This window comes from Narcine bancroftii, chromosome 2 (assembly GCF_036971445.1).
Source record: "Narcine bancroftii isolate sNarBan1 chromosome 2, sNarBan1.hap1, whole genome shotgun sequence".
Taxonomy (NCBI): domain Eukaryota; kingdom Metazoa; phylum Chordata; class Chondrichthyes; order Torpediniformes; family Narcinidae; genus Narcine; species Narcine bancroftii.
Window position 1 is genome coordinate 195600465 of NC_091470.1, and position 16649 is coordinate 195617113.

The 16649-nt window shown below is 50.9% G+C and overlaps 1 protein-coding gene across 1 annotated transcript in view; it reads left to right on the top strand.

Moving 5' to 3' along the window:
• The first annotated feature begins 309 nt into the window (after positions 1-309).
• Positions 310-16649, top strand: part of alox12 (arachidonate 12-lipoxygenase) — a 29406-nt gene continuing 13066 nt past the window's right edge. The window contains exons 1-6 of the mRNA XM_069919896.1: positions 310-575; positions 3966-4164; positions 7484-7565; positions 8745-8867; positions 11712-11818; positions 16238-16407. Of these exons, the coding sequence (XP_069775997.1) occupies positions 540-575; positions 3966-4164; positions 7484-7565; positions 8745-8867; positions 11712-11818; positions 16238-16407 (717 nt within the window). The 5' untranslated portion in view covers positions 310-539. The remainder of the gene's footprint in view (positions 576-3965; positions 4165-7483; positions 7566-8744; positions 8868-11711; positions 11819-16237; positions 16408-16649) is intronic.

Below are 16649 nucleotides of genomic sequence, written 5' to 3' on the forward strand. Positions count from 1 at the left end.
GGGGGCGAGAGGGAGGGCGGGGGGCGAGAGGGAGGGCGGGGCAAGAGAGAAAGCAGGGGAAGGAAAGTGTCCAGGAGAAAGATAGGGTGAAGAGTGGAAGGGGCAGGGGAAGAGGAGATGGAGTGAGGGTGGAAGGGGCAGGGGCGGAGAAGTGAGGGTGGAAGGGGCAAGGGAGGAGGAGATAGAGGGAGGGAGGAAGGGGCAAGGGAGGAGGAGATGATGGAGGGAGGGAGGAAGGGGCATGGGAGGAGGAGGGTGTGGAACAAAGATGTGGCAGAATTTCTTCAGCCAGAGGGTGCTGAATCTGTAGAATTCGTTCCCATGGTCCGAGTAGTCTGGAGGCCTGGTATTTGGGTGCATTTAAGGCAGAGATTCTTGATTAGCCAGGGCATCAAAAGCTATGGGAAGAAGGGTGGGCAGTGGGGCTGAGTGGGAGAAAGGATTGAATGGCCTATATCTGTTACTATATCTTTTGCCATCAATTCTCTTACAATGTAGAAATCTATCCAACCTGGTCTTAAATCGCCACCACTGCTTCAATGGGCAGCGAATTCCTCTTATTCCCCACCTTCTGGGTAAAGCAGTTCCTCCTCATCTCTGTCCTAAATCTACTCCCCTGGATCTTTGGGCTATGTGCCCTAGTTCTGGTCTCCCCCCACCCATGGGAACATCTGCTTACATCTATCTTATCTGTTCCTTTCATAATTTTATTTGTTTCTATAAGATCCCCTCCTATTCTTCTAATTTCCGAGTGCTGTCCCAGACTCTCTTCATAGGCCAACCCCCCTCATCCCTGGAATCAACCTGGTGACCCCACTCTTCACCGTCTCCAAAGCCAGTCCATCCTTCCTCGAGGAAGGTGGGCTGACAGGCGGAAGGGGGGAGGGTTGGACGTAGAGAGCAGTAGGGGTTATAGATGGGGAGCAGCGAGAGAGATTCCCAGGGAAGCCCCCTTCGCTAGGAGTAACTTCTTCAGGATAAGCGTCCCGCGAAGAGATTTTGCAGGAACTTCTTGTTGATGCAACCCCTTAGCAGCGGCCGGGCCCAGGGTTTGAATCCCGCACTGGCTGTGAAGAGCTGGCATGTTCTACCCATGTCTGTGTGGGATTTCCCTGTGGGGAGAGGGAAGTGAGGTCCTGTTTCCTCCCGCCCTTCAGAAATGTACTGGGGGTGGGGTCGAGGATTAATGTGGCAGAAATGGGGGGGGGGGTGTGCACAGTCGGTCAATGACAGGATGTGGCCGAAGCCTTTAATGTCCTGAACCATCCAGTGAATAGCAACGCAGACCCAGGGCCGGAACGGAGGGAGGAGACTAGGACTCTCGGCCTTTATTGGGGAGGAGTGGCTAGATTGCATGGGGGCCAGCCTCAGGCTTCCCACCTGACTTATTGTGTTCCACCACACATTCGTGGGCCGAAATGGCCTGTTACCATGTGGAATGTCTGAATTTAAAACATTCACAATTGAATAGTTTAATATTTGTACATTTGCCTCCCTGCTCCTAAATACAATCCCTCAAGTCCGACATTCTGAGAGTTGTTATCTTTGGCGGCTTTGATGAAGTGGATGCAGCTCTTTGACTTTTAGGTCTACAGAATTGAAGCTGATAAACACTGACTATCTCCCACGTCGAATGGCCCGTCCTTCCTCTCTGCCTCTAATCCCTCCCGTACCTCCCCCCACCCCCGCTCTTGAGCCTTTGCCGGGCAGGCCTACCCCCACCACCCAGTTTGCCCCTCCTCATCTTCCTCCCTGCCCCTCACCCAGTCTCATCTGTCTCCACTCCTTCGAGGTATAGGCCGGTGCTTGGCAGGGCGGCCGATTGAGGGATCTGATGTGGGTGCCTGTCCTGACACACTGGTCAGCCAACCTGGTTGTTTGGTTAAGGTGAAAGGGCCAGGTACAGAACGGTCTCAGGGAAGCAATGAATTCCAGGATGAATTTGCATTTTTCTGGCATGCAGCCCTTCCTCCTCAACCTGTCTCTGTTGGCAATGGGACAGTGTCTGCATGAAAGGGAGTGAGGCACTTGCATCAGCCCGGAGAGGAGGTGTAAGAGTTGGCTGATATGATAAGCCTCTACAACAAGAGATGAGAGGGTATTGCAGTGGGTAGACTGCTCACCTTACAGAATCCTGGGTTCCCTACTCACCCCCGATATCATGTGTGTCAGTGTGGTTGAGGTGTGTGTGCGCTGAGTGTCAGTGTGGTGGGCAAAGTGTGTCGTGAGTGTGTCAGTGTATGTAGTGTGTGAGATGAGTATGTCAGTGTGTGTGTGGTGAGTGTGTCAGTGTGTGTGAGGTGAGTGTTTCAGTGTGTGGGGTGAGTGTGTCAGTGTATGTAGTGTGTGAGATGAGTATGTCAGTGTGTGTGTGGTGAGTGTTTCAGTGTGTGGGGTCAGTGTATGTGAGGTGAGTGTGTCAGTGTGTGTGAGGTGAATTTCAGTTTGTGAGGTGAGTGTTTCAGTGTGTGAGGTGAGTGTGTCAGTGTGCGTGAAGTGAGTGTCAGTGTGGTGAGTTTCAGTGTGTGGGGTCAGTGTATGTGAGGTGAGTGTTTCGTGTGAGGTGAGTGTGTCAGTGAGGTGAGTGTTTCAGTGTGTGGGGTCAGTGTGTAGGTGGTGAGTGTGTCGGTGTATGTGAGGTGAGATAAGTGTGTCAGTGTGTGTGTTGAGTGTGTCAGAGTGTGTGAGGTGTGTAACACCTGGGCTGTCATGTGCCAGTGGGTGAATCACCTGCTGCCACTTGCCCCTGGTGTGGGGGGAGAGATAGAATCTGGGTGGGGAGGGATGGGGGAGTTGAGAGAGAACAGGTTTCAGGGACACAGTGAGGGGACTGGTTCTGGAGAACCGACGTATTCCGGTCCACGCTCCCCAAATAACTTACTAACCTCGGTCCGAACGGTGGGAGGAAACCGGAGCCCCCGGGGAAAATCCACACAGACACGGGGAGAATGTACAAACTCCTCCCAGACAGCACGAGATTCGAACCCAGGCTGCTGGTGTTACGCTAACTGCGCTGCCCTAATTCTCCCATAATACTCCTGAGCATAACCCTCCTCTTTACTTTCCTGTCCATGTAATGAGACTTCAGCTTTACTGTCAGATACATATGTGACAACTCATGCACCCCTGAGATTCATTTTCCTGCAGGCCAGGCAGAATTACCACTTACTGGTTGTGTAAAAATAAATGGAGTCTACATACGCATGTAAACAGATAAAGAGATGTAAACAAAACTGACTACAATACAGAGAGAACAAAAAAATCAATAAAGTGCAAAAATAAAATAAGTGCTAGATTGAATTTCACTCGGGGGTATCAGTGCCCCGTACCAGGCCGTGATGCAGCCGGTATTTAGCGCACTTTCCACTGCATCTCTGTAGAAATCTGTCAGGGTTTCTGATGTCCCACCGAATCTCTACCAACTCTTGAGGAAGTCGAGGGATGTGCAAGGCCCTCCGAGACGGTGACTCCCAAGGACTTAAATCAGCTCACCCTCCCCCCCCCCCCCCACCTCCACCCCTCAAGTGATCCCTGGATCGTCCACCCTTCCCTTCCTAAAGTCAACGACCAGCTCCCAGTTTTGATGACGTTGAGTATGAGGTTGTTGCCAGTGTGCCATTCGGCCAGGTTTTCCAATCTCCCTCTTGTACGCTAACTCCTCCTTTATACAACCCACTGCCGGGGTCGATTTGTAGATAGTGTTATTGTTGTACCGAGCCACACAGGTGTAAAGTGAGTAGAGCAGGGGGCTAAGAATTCGGCCCTGTGGTGCTCTGGTACTGACGGAGATTGGGGAGGAGAGGTTCTGACCGATCGTCACTGATTAGGGTCTGGATCAATTACAGTGGGGTGTATCTCCCAGGTCTTGGAGTTTTGGGGGGGGGGGGCGGTGGCGTTAAATGCCAAACTGCAGTCGATTATGAGCTTCCTGATGTACACGTGCCTTTGCTGATCTGGTTGTTCAGGTGCAGGAGTACAATGTTGAAAGTGAGAACGACCTGGGCTGCATCTTTTGGGTGAATCTGGACAAGGAGATCTTCATCGTGGAAGACAGCTGGTTCTGCTGCTACGTTATGGTGCGGACTCCGTTGGGGGAAAGCCTCATCTTCCCCTGCTACAGATGGCTGTGTGAAAAAGAGATAATCAGCGTTCGGGAAGGATCGGGTGAGCTGTGTGTGTATGTGTGTGTGTGTGTGTTGAGAGAGGGAGTGTGGGGTTGGTGGTGCGATGGAATGACAAGACCAGAGCAGATCTCTGTCAAAGCCCATTGAAACGTTGGAGGAACACAGCTGCCCTCAGCTCTCCCACAGGAGGTAAAGATATATTTCTGATTTTTTTTTCCAGGCCTGAGCCTTCCTCGAGGCGTGAGTGAAAAAAGAATGGCTTTTGGATAGAAACTCTTTTTTCTCTCTTACCTTGAGGAAGGCCCAAAATGTCAGTGAAGTCTCTTTACCTCCCCCAGAGACCAGCTGGGTTCCTCCAGCATCTACTGTGCACTCTGCACAGGGCGACATGGTTAGCACCATGTTGTCATAGTGCCACGCTAACCAGCGTTTGAATCCCACACTGTCTGCACGGGTTTCCCACGGTGGGGGGGGCGGCTCCGGTTTCCAAAATGTACTGGGGGAGGGCGGTTAATTGGCGGCATGGGCTCATGGGCCAGAAAGGCCTGTTAATATCTAAATTTAAAAATAAGCCCTCAATCCCATTGTGCTTTCGTGCTTTACGTCAGCGCAGATTTGGGAAGCCGGTGTCCACGACGCTAGACAGGAATGTTAGCAGGCGCTGGGGTCGAGTGCAATGTATGTTGAGAGAGGGAGTGTAGGGTTGGTGGTGTGAAGGGGAAGGAAGGGGCAGGTGGAGGAGCACAGGCCAACAGGTATAGATATAGGTGGGAGAAGATAAAACAAGCTGAGGAGAAGTGATGGGGGAGGGTTGCTTTCTGATTTGGGGGGTGTAGGGATATGGAGGAAAAGAGACAGAGGAGTAGGGAAAGAGAGAGACCTCAGTGGGGAAGGTTTGCAGATCGATGCTCATGCCATCCGGTTGGAGGGAGCCCAGATGGGAAAAATTAGGTGCTGTTCCTCCAGTTTGCGGATGACCACGGTTTGGCAGCACACGAGGCCATGGCAAGACACGATGGTGTGGAATTTTAAATGGTTGGCCCTCTGGAGAGCCAACCATTAGGGCAGAGTGAAGGCGCTCAGTGAACGCTTGGCCAGTCTCCGTGGTGCCGAGGAGACAACCGACGGGAGAACCAGATGCGGTGACTGACCGTGTCAGCTTCGAAGTATTTTACCATAAACGAGAATTAAACAGGTTGGGATTTTATTCCTTGCGACGAAGAAGGATGGGTGTGGGTTGGGGGGGTGTGGGAGGGGAGATTTGATTGTGGTTAACAAGATTGTAAGAGGTACAGACAGAGTGGACTTTTCCTGCTTGGATTGGGGGAGATAAAGCTGCAAGGGGGAAAGGGTTGAGGAAGAACTTCACTCAGAGAGCGGTGGGACGAGCTGATGTGGGGAATGCGGGCTCGATCTCGAATTTTAAGAATAAATTGGATAGATACACAGGTGGGAGAGGTCTAGAGAGTTATGGAGTGGGAGCAGGACAGTGGGACTAGCTGAACAATGGTTGGCACAGACTAGAGGGGCCAAATGGCCTGTTTTCTGTGCGGTCGCGTTCTATGGAGTTCAAGTTTATTATTGGCTGTCAGCTCACTGTGGGCTCACCTGGAGCGTGGGTACAGTTTTGGGCTCCTTGTTTAAGGAAGGAATTGGAGAGGGTTCAGAGAAAGTTCACAAGAACGATTCCTGGAATGGAAGGGTTTAGCATCTGCGGAATGTGTGGCAGGTCCAGGACCGTACTCAGATTTCAGATTTATTGTCTGAACACATCACGTGAGATCATGTACAACCTTGCGATTCTTTTACCTGCAGGCGAGGCAGAATTTCCACTTATTGACAGTGCCTATATAAAAAAGAGATCTCTTTAGAGATCAGGAGAATTGGTGGGGGGGGGGGGATGGGGGGGTGGAGAAACCTCATGCTTTTTGAATGTTGAAAGGGCCTGGACAGAGTAGATAGTGCCAAATGGTTTCCCCATGGTGAACAAGAGGGCATAACTTCAGGATTGAAGGGCTCCCATTTGCAACCAAGGGAATTTCTTCAGGCAGAGGACAGCGAAGCTCTGGGATTTGCCACCAAGGGCGGATTGCTGGGTGTATTTAAGGCAGAGATTTGTGGGCGCTCGGATGGTCGGGTCACAGGGAGAAGGCCGGGTAATGGGAGAGCGGGTCGGCTCATGATGGAATGGCAGAGAGGAGTAATTTCTTCATGGCATGTGTAAGAGACCCCTGTCCAGCAATCTCTGTAAGTCGTATGGAGAACAGTAATGGGTTCGTTATCAGGGATAGCAGTGACTTTGAATATTGTAGAGAATAGCAATGTTTTACAATACATAGAACAGTGATTCCTGTGTAGAAATAGAGAGTAGCAGCCCCTTTGTACAGCGCGTGTTGTAGTAACAGCACCAGTCTATATTTCACACAGTAGAATGAGGGTGGCCCTAACCACAGCTCACCAGCCACACGCGACTCTTTGATGTATTATGTGCGTTTTGTAGAAATATGCTGGCTGGAGGAGATACCAAAGCCCCTCCTCCCATCCCAGGACTTCCCAGATCCCCTGCAGTTACACCAAGGAGAGGGAGCAGAGGAACAGGTCCTGCAGATATTTAAGTCAGGTGAAGCAACACTTCACGTGTGTCCGCAGGACTGATCTACCGCGTCCCGTGGTGGCCGTCTCTACGTTGGAGAGACTGGGCATGGATTGGGAGATCACTTCACTGCAGTGACAGAGACCTCCCAGTAGCCAGCCATTTCAGTTTGGCGCCTCACTCCCACATCTGTCCCATTGGGACCACCCGCAGATTGGAGGAGCAACCCCTGATTTTCCATCTGGGCCCCTCTCCATTAACTTCTCTGGCTCCTGCTGGCCCACTCCCCTCTTCCCCCCCCTCCTCCCTCCCCCCCCAGCCCATCCAGCCATCCCTCCTCCCCTCAATCGCTGCTCTCCCCTCCCTCCCTTCTCCACCTATTATCACCTAGTGATTGTTTCCCAATCCAGGCAACATCCTGGTGAATCTCCTCTGCCCCCTCTCCACAGGTTTACCTCATCACCAGGTGATGACCTCCTGCCTTTGCGGCCACACCCCCCACTCTTTCGCTTGGGTGCCTGCTGACATTTTTCCACACCTCAATGAAGGGCTCAAACCCGAAACATCGGTGACGTATCTTCACCTGCTTGACCTGCTGAGTTTCTCCAGCATTTTGTGTTTTTAACGTCAGCCGTGGAGTCTGCAAATTTTTGGGAAACGATAATGTGAATCGTGGTGCACATTGTGGCTGCCTCCGTAAGAGTGACAGAGCACGGCTCCACCGCACATCCCCGTGAATCTGACCATGACTGCTTTATCCCCACAGCGAAGCGGCCCTTCGATGATACCCTGCCTGACTTTCAGTTGCACCGTTTGAATGAACTTCAGGAGAGGAGAAATCTGTATAGGTAACAGGGAGGGGGGAAGGGGGAGGGGAGATTGGCTGATCACTGGGTGAGGCAGGAAACGGCAGGCAGGCGGATGGTCAGAGAGAACGTGCATGACGTCACGTACAACCCTGAGATTCTTTTTCCTGCGGGGCCAGCAGATTTACCACTGATTGGCAGGGCAAAAACTGTACATATGCAAACAAATAAAGAAATGTAAACAAACTGTGCAATACAGAGAGGGGAAAAAAATCAATAAAGTGCAAAAGTAAGAGTCTTTAATTGAGTCCCTGATTGAGTCGGATGGTGGAGGGGAGCAGCTGTTCCTGAAACCTGGTGGTGCGACTCTTGCGAGTCCCGATGCCCCTTTCCTGATGGCAGCAGCAAAGACTGGGCGAGGTGGATGATCGCTGCTGCCCTCCCACGGCAGTACTCCCACAGATGCTTTCGGTGGTGGGGGAGGGTCTTGCCTGTGATGGCCCGGGGTTTTTTTTGCCCAGGGGTATTAGCATCTCCGCCCCCGTACCAGGCCGCGGAACTCCAGAGGAAGTTCACAATGCATCTATATATGTATATGGGTTCAGGACTGGTCCTCTGAGAACGTGCCGCCCCCCAAGTGATTTTGTAATAGTGCAGACAGTTCTTTTTGTGGTGACAGGGCAGTCCCCGAATAAGTGTAACACTGGGGAGGTTCAGGCGTCTGAAAGGGCAGCCTGGTTAGCTCCTGGGGCTGGGGTTCGAATCCCGGGCTGTTTATAAGTAGTTTGTACGCTCTCCCTGTGTCTGCGTGGATTTTTCCCGGATGCTCTGGCTTCCTCCTACTGTACCAAGGGCTTGTGGGCCGAAAGGGCTGTGTATCTACATTTAAATTGAAAATTGGCTTTTCAATGCTGTAATTAGGTCCTGGAGTGGTTTAGGGTTAGGTTCGTACGGGAGGGTCTGAGAGCCTGGTAGCTTTCTTCCCGAACCAAGGGGAGCTCCTCTTCAGGCCTTCTGCCTGAAGGCAGAAGAGGCTGTAGGGGTGATGGGGGTGGGGGGGGGGGAGGTGATTCTTGATGACGTTGGCTGTCTTCTTGAGGCAGCGCCTCTCCGCAGGTGCCCACAGCAGATGAGAATCGGGCCAGCGGGAAGTGGCCAACCTGCTGGCAGGGGCGGGGTGGGCCGAGCGCCGTGACTCGCTGCCCTCTTTGTGTTCCGCAGGTGGAAGGTTTGGAATCCCGGCACCACCAAATGCATCAAGGCGGAGTCGGAGAAAGACCTCCACCTCGACGTCAAGTACGATGGTGAACGCCAGTTGGACTTCAATAAATCCCTGAACCTGTCGTGAGTGTGCGGTGCTCGTTCCCTCGAGTCGCGGATTGCGTCCACGTCCTCACGCGCGGTCAGAGGCGGTTACAGTGCAAAGAGGGTGGTTAAAACACAAAACTGGAGAAAGCCAGCAGGGCAGACAGCGTCCTTTATAAGATAAAGATACATAACCAACGTTTCAGGCTTGAGCCTTTCATCACAGTGTGTCCGAATAGGGGAGGAGTATGGTTGCAAAGGCGGGAGGTAATAGGTGGATAAAGGAAGAAGGGCACACCATTGAACAGGGGACGGGAAGGAGACAGGAGACATAGGAAGGGGAAGGGGAGAATGGGGAATGGGCGAGCACAGAGGGAGGCTGCTTGGCCCTTTGTTGCCGGCCCGGGCTACCTCTTGTGGAGAGCCAGTGAAGAGGGTGGGAAAATCCAACCCTCACAGCACAGAACCAGACATCAGATTTCAAAGAACTCAATGAGGAAATCAAATTATTATTCTGCCTCGTCCCATGGACCCTCAGTCGCTCAGCCTGTTCATCCTGTTGCCAGGAACACTGCAGACCCTTTAGTCCCTCTAGTCTGTGCCGAATCATTATTCTACCTCGTCCTATTGACCTGGACCTAATCCATAGTCCTCCAGTCCCCTCCCACCCAAATTTTTCTTGAATGGCAAAATTGAGCCTGCAGGAGCCTCGAGGCACTCTATTACCGCCCTTCTCCACCTCGAGTAGACCTCCCCAATCCACCAGTTCCTCGCAGCCAGGTTAGATCAGGAGCACTCCAGGGTCGGATTTCGAAAGCCCATTAGATATCAGATAATACAGAGGGGAAATTTGAAGGTTTGAGCTGAGAAATTTCGGGTCCTGTCCCTCGTGTCCTGCCCAGAGGCAGAACAGAACCAGAGGATAGTGCAACTCAGAAACCGGCTCCTTTGGTCCTTCTAGTCTGTGCTGAACCATTATTCAGCCTAGTCCCTCTAACCTGCACCCAGTCCATCCCATCCATGTACCTGTCAAAATTTTTCTTGTATGTTAATATTAAGCCCGCGTTCACCACCTCAGCTCATTCCATGTCCACCCCCCTCCCCCCCACCCACCACTTTCTGTTTGAAGAAGCTCCCCTAAATCCTTTCACCCTTAACCCATGACCTTTGGTTTGTAGCTCACTGACACTTAATGCAAAAAGCCTACATTTATTCTGTCTAGACCTCTCATCATCTTAAATACCTCGATCAGATCTCCCCTCATTCTTCTACGCATCTGTGAATACAGCTCCCAGTATTACGAACAGGCAGTGGAACCCTTTGGAGCAGCGTTGTGTCTGCCCTCTCCTGGGTTCACACTGGTAACAGCCCTGGCAATACTGCCCTATGCTTAACTCTGCAACATCGGAAGAAAATTACGTGTTGGGAAATTATCATTGAATAACATCTGAGAATCCATAAAATTCATCAATCCAATCCCACCAATGGATCACACTGGACAACAAGTTATTTTACCCCCAGGTTTGCTTCCTGAAAGAAAATTTGGGATTATGATAGACAACTTTAAACTGAACACAGAATCATTTCAAATTTGCTGTTTCACGAAGGAAGGTGGAGAAATGAGCTTTTATTGCATTTAGCATGTTTAATCATGTCATGATGGCGACACATTGTGTCGGTTCAGCTGACCTAAACATGCTTGGTCACTGATTTGTACTCGGCATCTGATGCCTCTCATGCCAAGGTCTGCCGGCGTCCATGGGTTCCAGTTGGCCCGATGCCGCTTCTCCATGGTCGCCATGTCCCGGCGAATCCTTTCCCTGTGTTCACCACTGATGACGCCGAGATCAGCCAGGAAGACATCCGTGTGCGACAGTTTCAATGGTTTTGTCTGCGTGAAGCATGCTGTCAGCATGTGTTTAGTTTATAATCAATGTAATGCAGAGCATCTGTGTACGTGAGCTGCTTTTAGAGTCTGGCTGCATCTATCCCGACCAAGCATATCCAACTTTTGCCTAGCACCTGCATGGAGTGCACGCCCAGATATACGTGGACTGACCAAAACAGCTTGGCTTAAAATATGACAGAAAATCACAAAAATGGGTTATATCTAAAGAATAATACCTGATAAGAAAATTTTAAAGTGGTTTTTTGAGATTGGCAGCCCAAAATCCATAAGATACACTCAAAAGTGTTCAGGAAGCAAAATCTTCATTGTCCAGTGTTATTGGGCCCTCACCCCCGCCCCCACCCCCCCACCCCCACCCAGCCTTTCCCTGTAGAGTAGCTGTGAACTCTGGTCACTGGAGATGTGTTTAGCAATTGCGCCATTGTACCGTCTATTATAAGTTTCTCTCCACGGGCATTGCGGTCAGCACAACGCCGTTATAACGCCAGCGGGTTTGAATCCCGTGCTATAAGGAAGGAGTTCTCACATTCTCCCTGTGTTTGCCCAGGTTTCCTCTAGAAGCTCCGGTTTCCTCCTACCCTTCAAAATGTACTGGGGGCTGTAGGGGTGTAATTGGGCAGCACGGGCTCGTGGGCCAGAAGGGCCTGTCACTGTGGTGTATAGACATACAGCACTGTAACGGGCCAGTTCGGTCCTATAAGGCTACATTTAAATTTAAAGTTGGGGGGGATGGAATTTAGGGATCAGAGGGCAAGATTTGGAACAGTGACCCCAGGAGTGGCAGAGATGGGTGGTGGGGGTGGAGGGGATTGGGGGAGTCTCTGTGACCCCTGGAGTTGGGTTGGGGGGGTATGTGTATGATGAGTGGGCCTATTGGAGTGGAGCCCTGATGTGGAGATAGATGACTCTCCCCTCCCCGGGGCTGCCACCTCCTTGGGAGGGTGTTGGAGTTTAACGAGGTCTTTTCTCCCCAGTATGGCGGACCTCTTCTTGACGAGGTTAGTGAACATGATCGAAAATTCCTGGGACAGTCTGGAAAGTTTTAGGAGGATCTTCTGCAGAGTGAAGAGTGATGTGGGAGGTAAGAGAAATTGTCCGTGGATAAGCGAAATCATGCACGGTTTGCGTAGCGGTGAGCACTGTCTGAAAGGAGTTTGTACGTTCTCCCCCGTGTCTGCGGGTTTCTTCCCACCCTTCAAAACGTATGGTGGATTGTGCTTAAGAGTGGAGAGGCGATGCTGCAACTTGTAAGGTAAAAACATCATGAGATGGGACCGGAGAAGGAGTCACCCAGTACTAAGGAGTAACAGAATGCAGATGTGACCTTGTACACTCAAGATAAGCTTTGCACTAACAAGAATGATGTGCAGCAGACTAACAGAGAAGGATAGCAACAGTTTATTCATTGGACAATGTCATGGTATGATAATTTACTAAGTACGTATCCTGAGGTATAAAAAAACACCACTTGCTGATAACGGCAGAATGCACCTTCTCCAACTAACACTGTTAGTTGCAAGTGTTACAATCCGGCAATAAAGAACAAAGAACCTTGATTTCGACTCAGTCTGGTGTTTGACTCACTCATTCATGAACAAAGCAGACCTAACAAACTCTACAAATCTCTGCGTTCAGGTCTGGTCACCTCATTACTAGAAGGATGGGGAAGTTGTGGAGAGGGGGCAGAGGAGATTCACCAGGATGTTGCCTGGATTTGGAAACAAGTCTCGTGAAGCAAGGTTAGCAGGTCTGGGACTTTTCTCTCTGGAGTGTAGAAGGATGAGAGGAAACTTGATAGAGGTCTACAAGGCATAGATAGGGTGGACGGTCAACGCCTGTTTCCCCCCAGGTCAGGAATAGCAAATACCAGAGGACGTCTGTACAGAGTTAAAGCAGGAAATTGATATGGGGAAGGGGCTGGTAAGTGGAGCCCTGGGCCAGATCAGCCACGATCTTGTTGAATAGTAGAGCAGACTCGACAGGAGCTCCAGTTTAATTAAAAAAACAAAATGAGACAACCAACACGGTAACAGGGCCCCAGCTGCCCAAATGCAGCATCTGACCAATTAACTTACTAACCCCATGTGGGAGGAAACTGGGGGGTGCAGGGAGAGGGAAGCCATGCTGGAGAAAGTAAAAACTCCTCGTGGACAGCAGAGGTTCGAGCAACGCCATGCTGACCACGCTGCACCTAAGGGACCTGTTGAGTTCCTCTAGCGCTTCTGTGTGGCTGCGTTCACCCACTCTAGTCCTCTCGTGAGATTGCCCTTCAACCTCTTGCGCTCCAAGGAATAGAGTCATGGCCTGCTCAACCTCCCCCTGTAGTTCAAGGCCCTGTGTCTTGGCAACATCCACGTCAATCTTCTTTGCTCCCTCTCTGGCTTGACAACATTTTTTCCCCACTGCATGGTGTCCAAAAATGAATGCCCTCCTCCAAATGGGGGCCCTACCAATGTCTTCTACAACTGCAACATGTCTTAAATTTTGTGCTCCCTTCCCCTGTCCTCTTGAGGAGGAAACTCTGAGAGAAAGGGTTTTCTTTTTAATACATGATATACTGTAAATTATTCCGGCTCTAAGGTTGTTACAAACCCAGAGGACCCCAAAACCCAGCAGCAATAGATATTCACCAAGACAAATGGTTACTTAAACAAAAGTTGCTTTTAATTATCTTTAAACATAAAAACAGGATCAAACTTTAACCTAACCTAACCATTAGCCTAACTTAAACCCCTTCTAATTCTAAGCGCACGAGTATGTAATGTGTATGTAAGTTCAGAAAAGTTCTTTGGTTCACAGTCCAATCTCACTTCTCATTCCTCCAAGTTCACTGGTTGCAGGCAATTCTTATACTGTGCACAGAATTTAACATTTATAAAGTTCACCAGGCTTTGGTGCTTGAAAAGGAAGGCTCTTGTCGGTTTTCAGAGAGAGAGTTGTTCTTGTTCCAGGACATCCACAAGTGATTCCTTTTTAATCAGCCACTCGAGTGTCTTGCTGACGAAACTTGCCCTCTTTCAGGTTCTCCAAATGATAACCTCTTTCTTTCAGGTCACCACAGAGTTCCTTTTTGTTTCTCTTATTCCAAGTTAAACCAGCCAGTCCTCTCCTCTTGCGTGGGCCACAAGGGTTTTGACCAGCCCATCTTCCAATATGGTGGCTTTCCACAAGCTTGCCAGCTTGCCCTGTTCTAGTCCCAGCTGCAACACTGTAGAATGATCTCTATGTGTGTCTCTTTTTCTGCTTGTTTGACTCTCTCTGCTTGCAAAACCACATGACCCTCTTAGAACAACAAGTTCTCTTCCAGACAATCTATGGCTCCAACAATATCTTTCATCTGTTGCCTTTGGTAAACAACAGTCCATTAGTGAAGTCTCCTGAGCACTCTCCAAAGCTCTTGCAAAAGCTGTGGAGCCGATGTGTCTAGCAAGGGGAAGAGCTCCAGTATTTCAAATAAGATCTGTTTTAAAGTGTTTGTATGTGACCTACTCTTACAAACCTTTCCCAATTTATCTCCCAAAAACATTTCAATATGCTCTGTCACAAGGCAAACAAAGAGTTGCTGTGAGCATTGCCCAGCGACCCCTAAAAATAGAAGGAGAAGCAAAAGAGAGTCCATTCAGAGACACCTCCCGCAGCCGTACAGACTCCCATTCAATACATTGGCTGCCCGGTTCCGAACCTGCGACATGGTTGGGAAGCCCTTTGATTTTTGAGGCCCCACCAGGAGCCTCTTCTTGCCCTCAGTGTGTCAAATCCTGGCTCCGATAAATGGAATGCCTCCAGCCGACAATGCGGGTCCCCCCCTGACCGCAAGATGCCCGCTGCCCGTGTGGGCCCCTCAGCCACTGAGCCTCTCGCTGGTCAGCTGCCGTGGTCACCGCCCCTCTAAGGGCCATCTCCTCTGCTTCTCTTTCTCGACGAGGAGCTCTGTTGCCCTGTGCTGGGTCGCCTCCCTACCTTGCCTCTAACCAATAATTCTAGTTCGACATCTTCCCAGTACAGGGAACGCTTCACTTGTGAATGTGCAGGGGTTCATCTACTGCATTCTGTGGTCTCTCCACCAGAGAGTCTGGGCACAGACTGGGAGATCGCTCCGCTGAGCACCCAGACTCTATCCGTCACAATAGCGTGGATCTCCCAGTGGCCACCCATTTCAATTCCCCGTCCCGTTTCCTTGCCGGCATGTCTGTCCATAGTCTCATGCAAGGCCAGGCTGAGATCTCCCACAAAATGGAGGAACAACACCTCACCTTCCGTCTGGGCCCCCTCCAACTGGACGGCATTAACATCAACTTCTCTGGTTTCCGTTAAGCACACACCCCCACCCCCCCCACCCTCTCTCTCTCTCTCTCTCTCTCTCTCTCTCTCTCTCTCTCTCTTTCTTCCCTTTTCCCTCTGTCTCCTTTAACAGAGCCTGAATCTATTCTCACCTCTCCTATCATATACAATTAGCACTGTTTGGCAGGGGTAGGAAGAGGCAGGGGGAGGAGAGGAGGGAGGGAGGGGCAGGAGTTGAGGAGAGGAGGGAGGAAGGGGCAGGAGAGGAGGGGCAGGAGAGGAGGGAGGGAGGGGCAGTGGTGGAGGAGAGGAAGGAGGGAGGGGCAGGGGAGGAGGAGAGGATAATCAGTAAGATGTAGGAGAAAGCTGAGGGTAGTTGGGTCTCTGACAGGAGAGGGAGGGAGGGGAGTGGGGAGCTGGAGGAAAGGACAATGACAGGGGGAGGGAGAGAGATTCAAGGGAGGGGGATTAACAGAAATTGGAGTTGTCAATGCTAATACCATCAGGTTGGAGGGGGTGTTGTTCCTCCAGTTTGCAGGTGTCCCCAGTGTGGCCGCGAATGAGCCCCTGGGCGAGGGAATGGGGCAGGGAATCCCAATGCGTGGCCACTGGGACATCCAAACAGTCCTCCAGCTGTTTCTGTGGTGTCACTACGATCGCAGCGTCCGCAGATCTCCGTGTTGACTGTGTTTTCGCTCAGCTCCTCTATCAGATTGTGTTTGGCTTCAGATTCCCGCCATCTGTGGTGTCCTGAATGCTGGGGTGACTTGCTGGACAACTCCATGGGCGCGGGTGTGGTGGGGGGCACGGTTGGCGCCACGCTTTTTCAGCGCCAGAGACTGGGACCAGGGTTCGAATCCCCACTGCTGTCTGTGAGGAGTTTGTACGTTCACCCAGTGTCTGCGTGGGCTTTCCCCAGGGGGCTCCAGTTTCCTCCCACCGTTCGAAACGTACCGGGGGGTTGTAGGTTAATGGGGTGTAGATTAGCCAGCGCGAACTCGTGGGCTGGAAGGGCCTGTGACTGTGCTGTATGTCTAAATTTTAAAAATTTAAAAAAATTTCTTCTTACTGTCCAAGTTGCAACTTGATGCCCTATCAGGGGAATTCACAGCAGCCAATTGAACTTTCAACCCTTTTTCTCACAAAGAGCTTCAGTCATTTGATGAATTTTCTCCTTCCCCATGTCTCACCTCCCCCACCCCCTGCTGCCATCCAACAGTCTATGTGTCCAATCATTGGATGGAGGATTGGTTCTTTGGGTACCAGTGCAAGAATGGCTGCAACCCCTGCCTGGTTGAGAGGTGCAGGGAGATCCCGAAGAACTTCCCCGTGACAAACGCCATGGTCTGGCCGTCCCTCAAGGGGTCCACACTGGAACAGGAAATTCAGGTGACCGTGTCTGTATTTGTTTCGGTGGAACACTTCAAACGTTCAAGTGTGCACCTGGATTGAGTGTGTTTGCATGAGAACGGCTGTGTTTATGTGTACAAGTTTGTGTAACTGAGTGTGGGTGTGTGAGCCTGTGGTTGTGTGACTGTGAGTGTTTGTGGAAGAGTGGGTGTTTGTGCAAGTATAGGCGTATACACGTGTGTGTGTGTGTGTGTGTGTGTGTGTGTGTGTGTGTGTGTGTG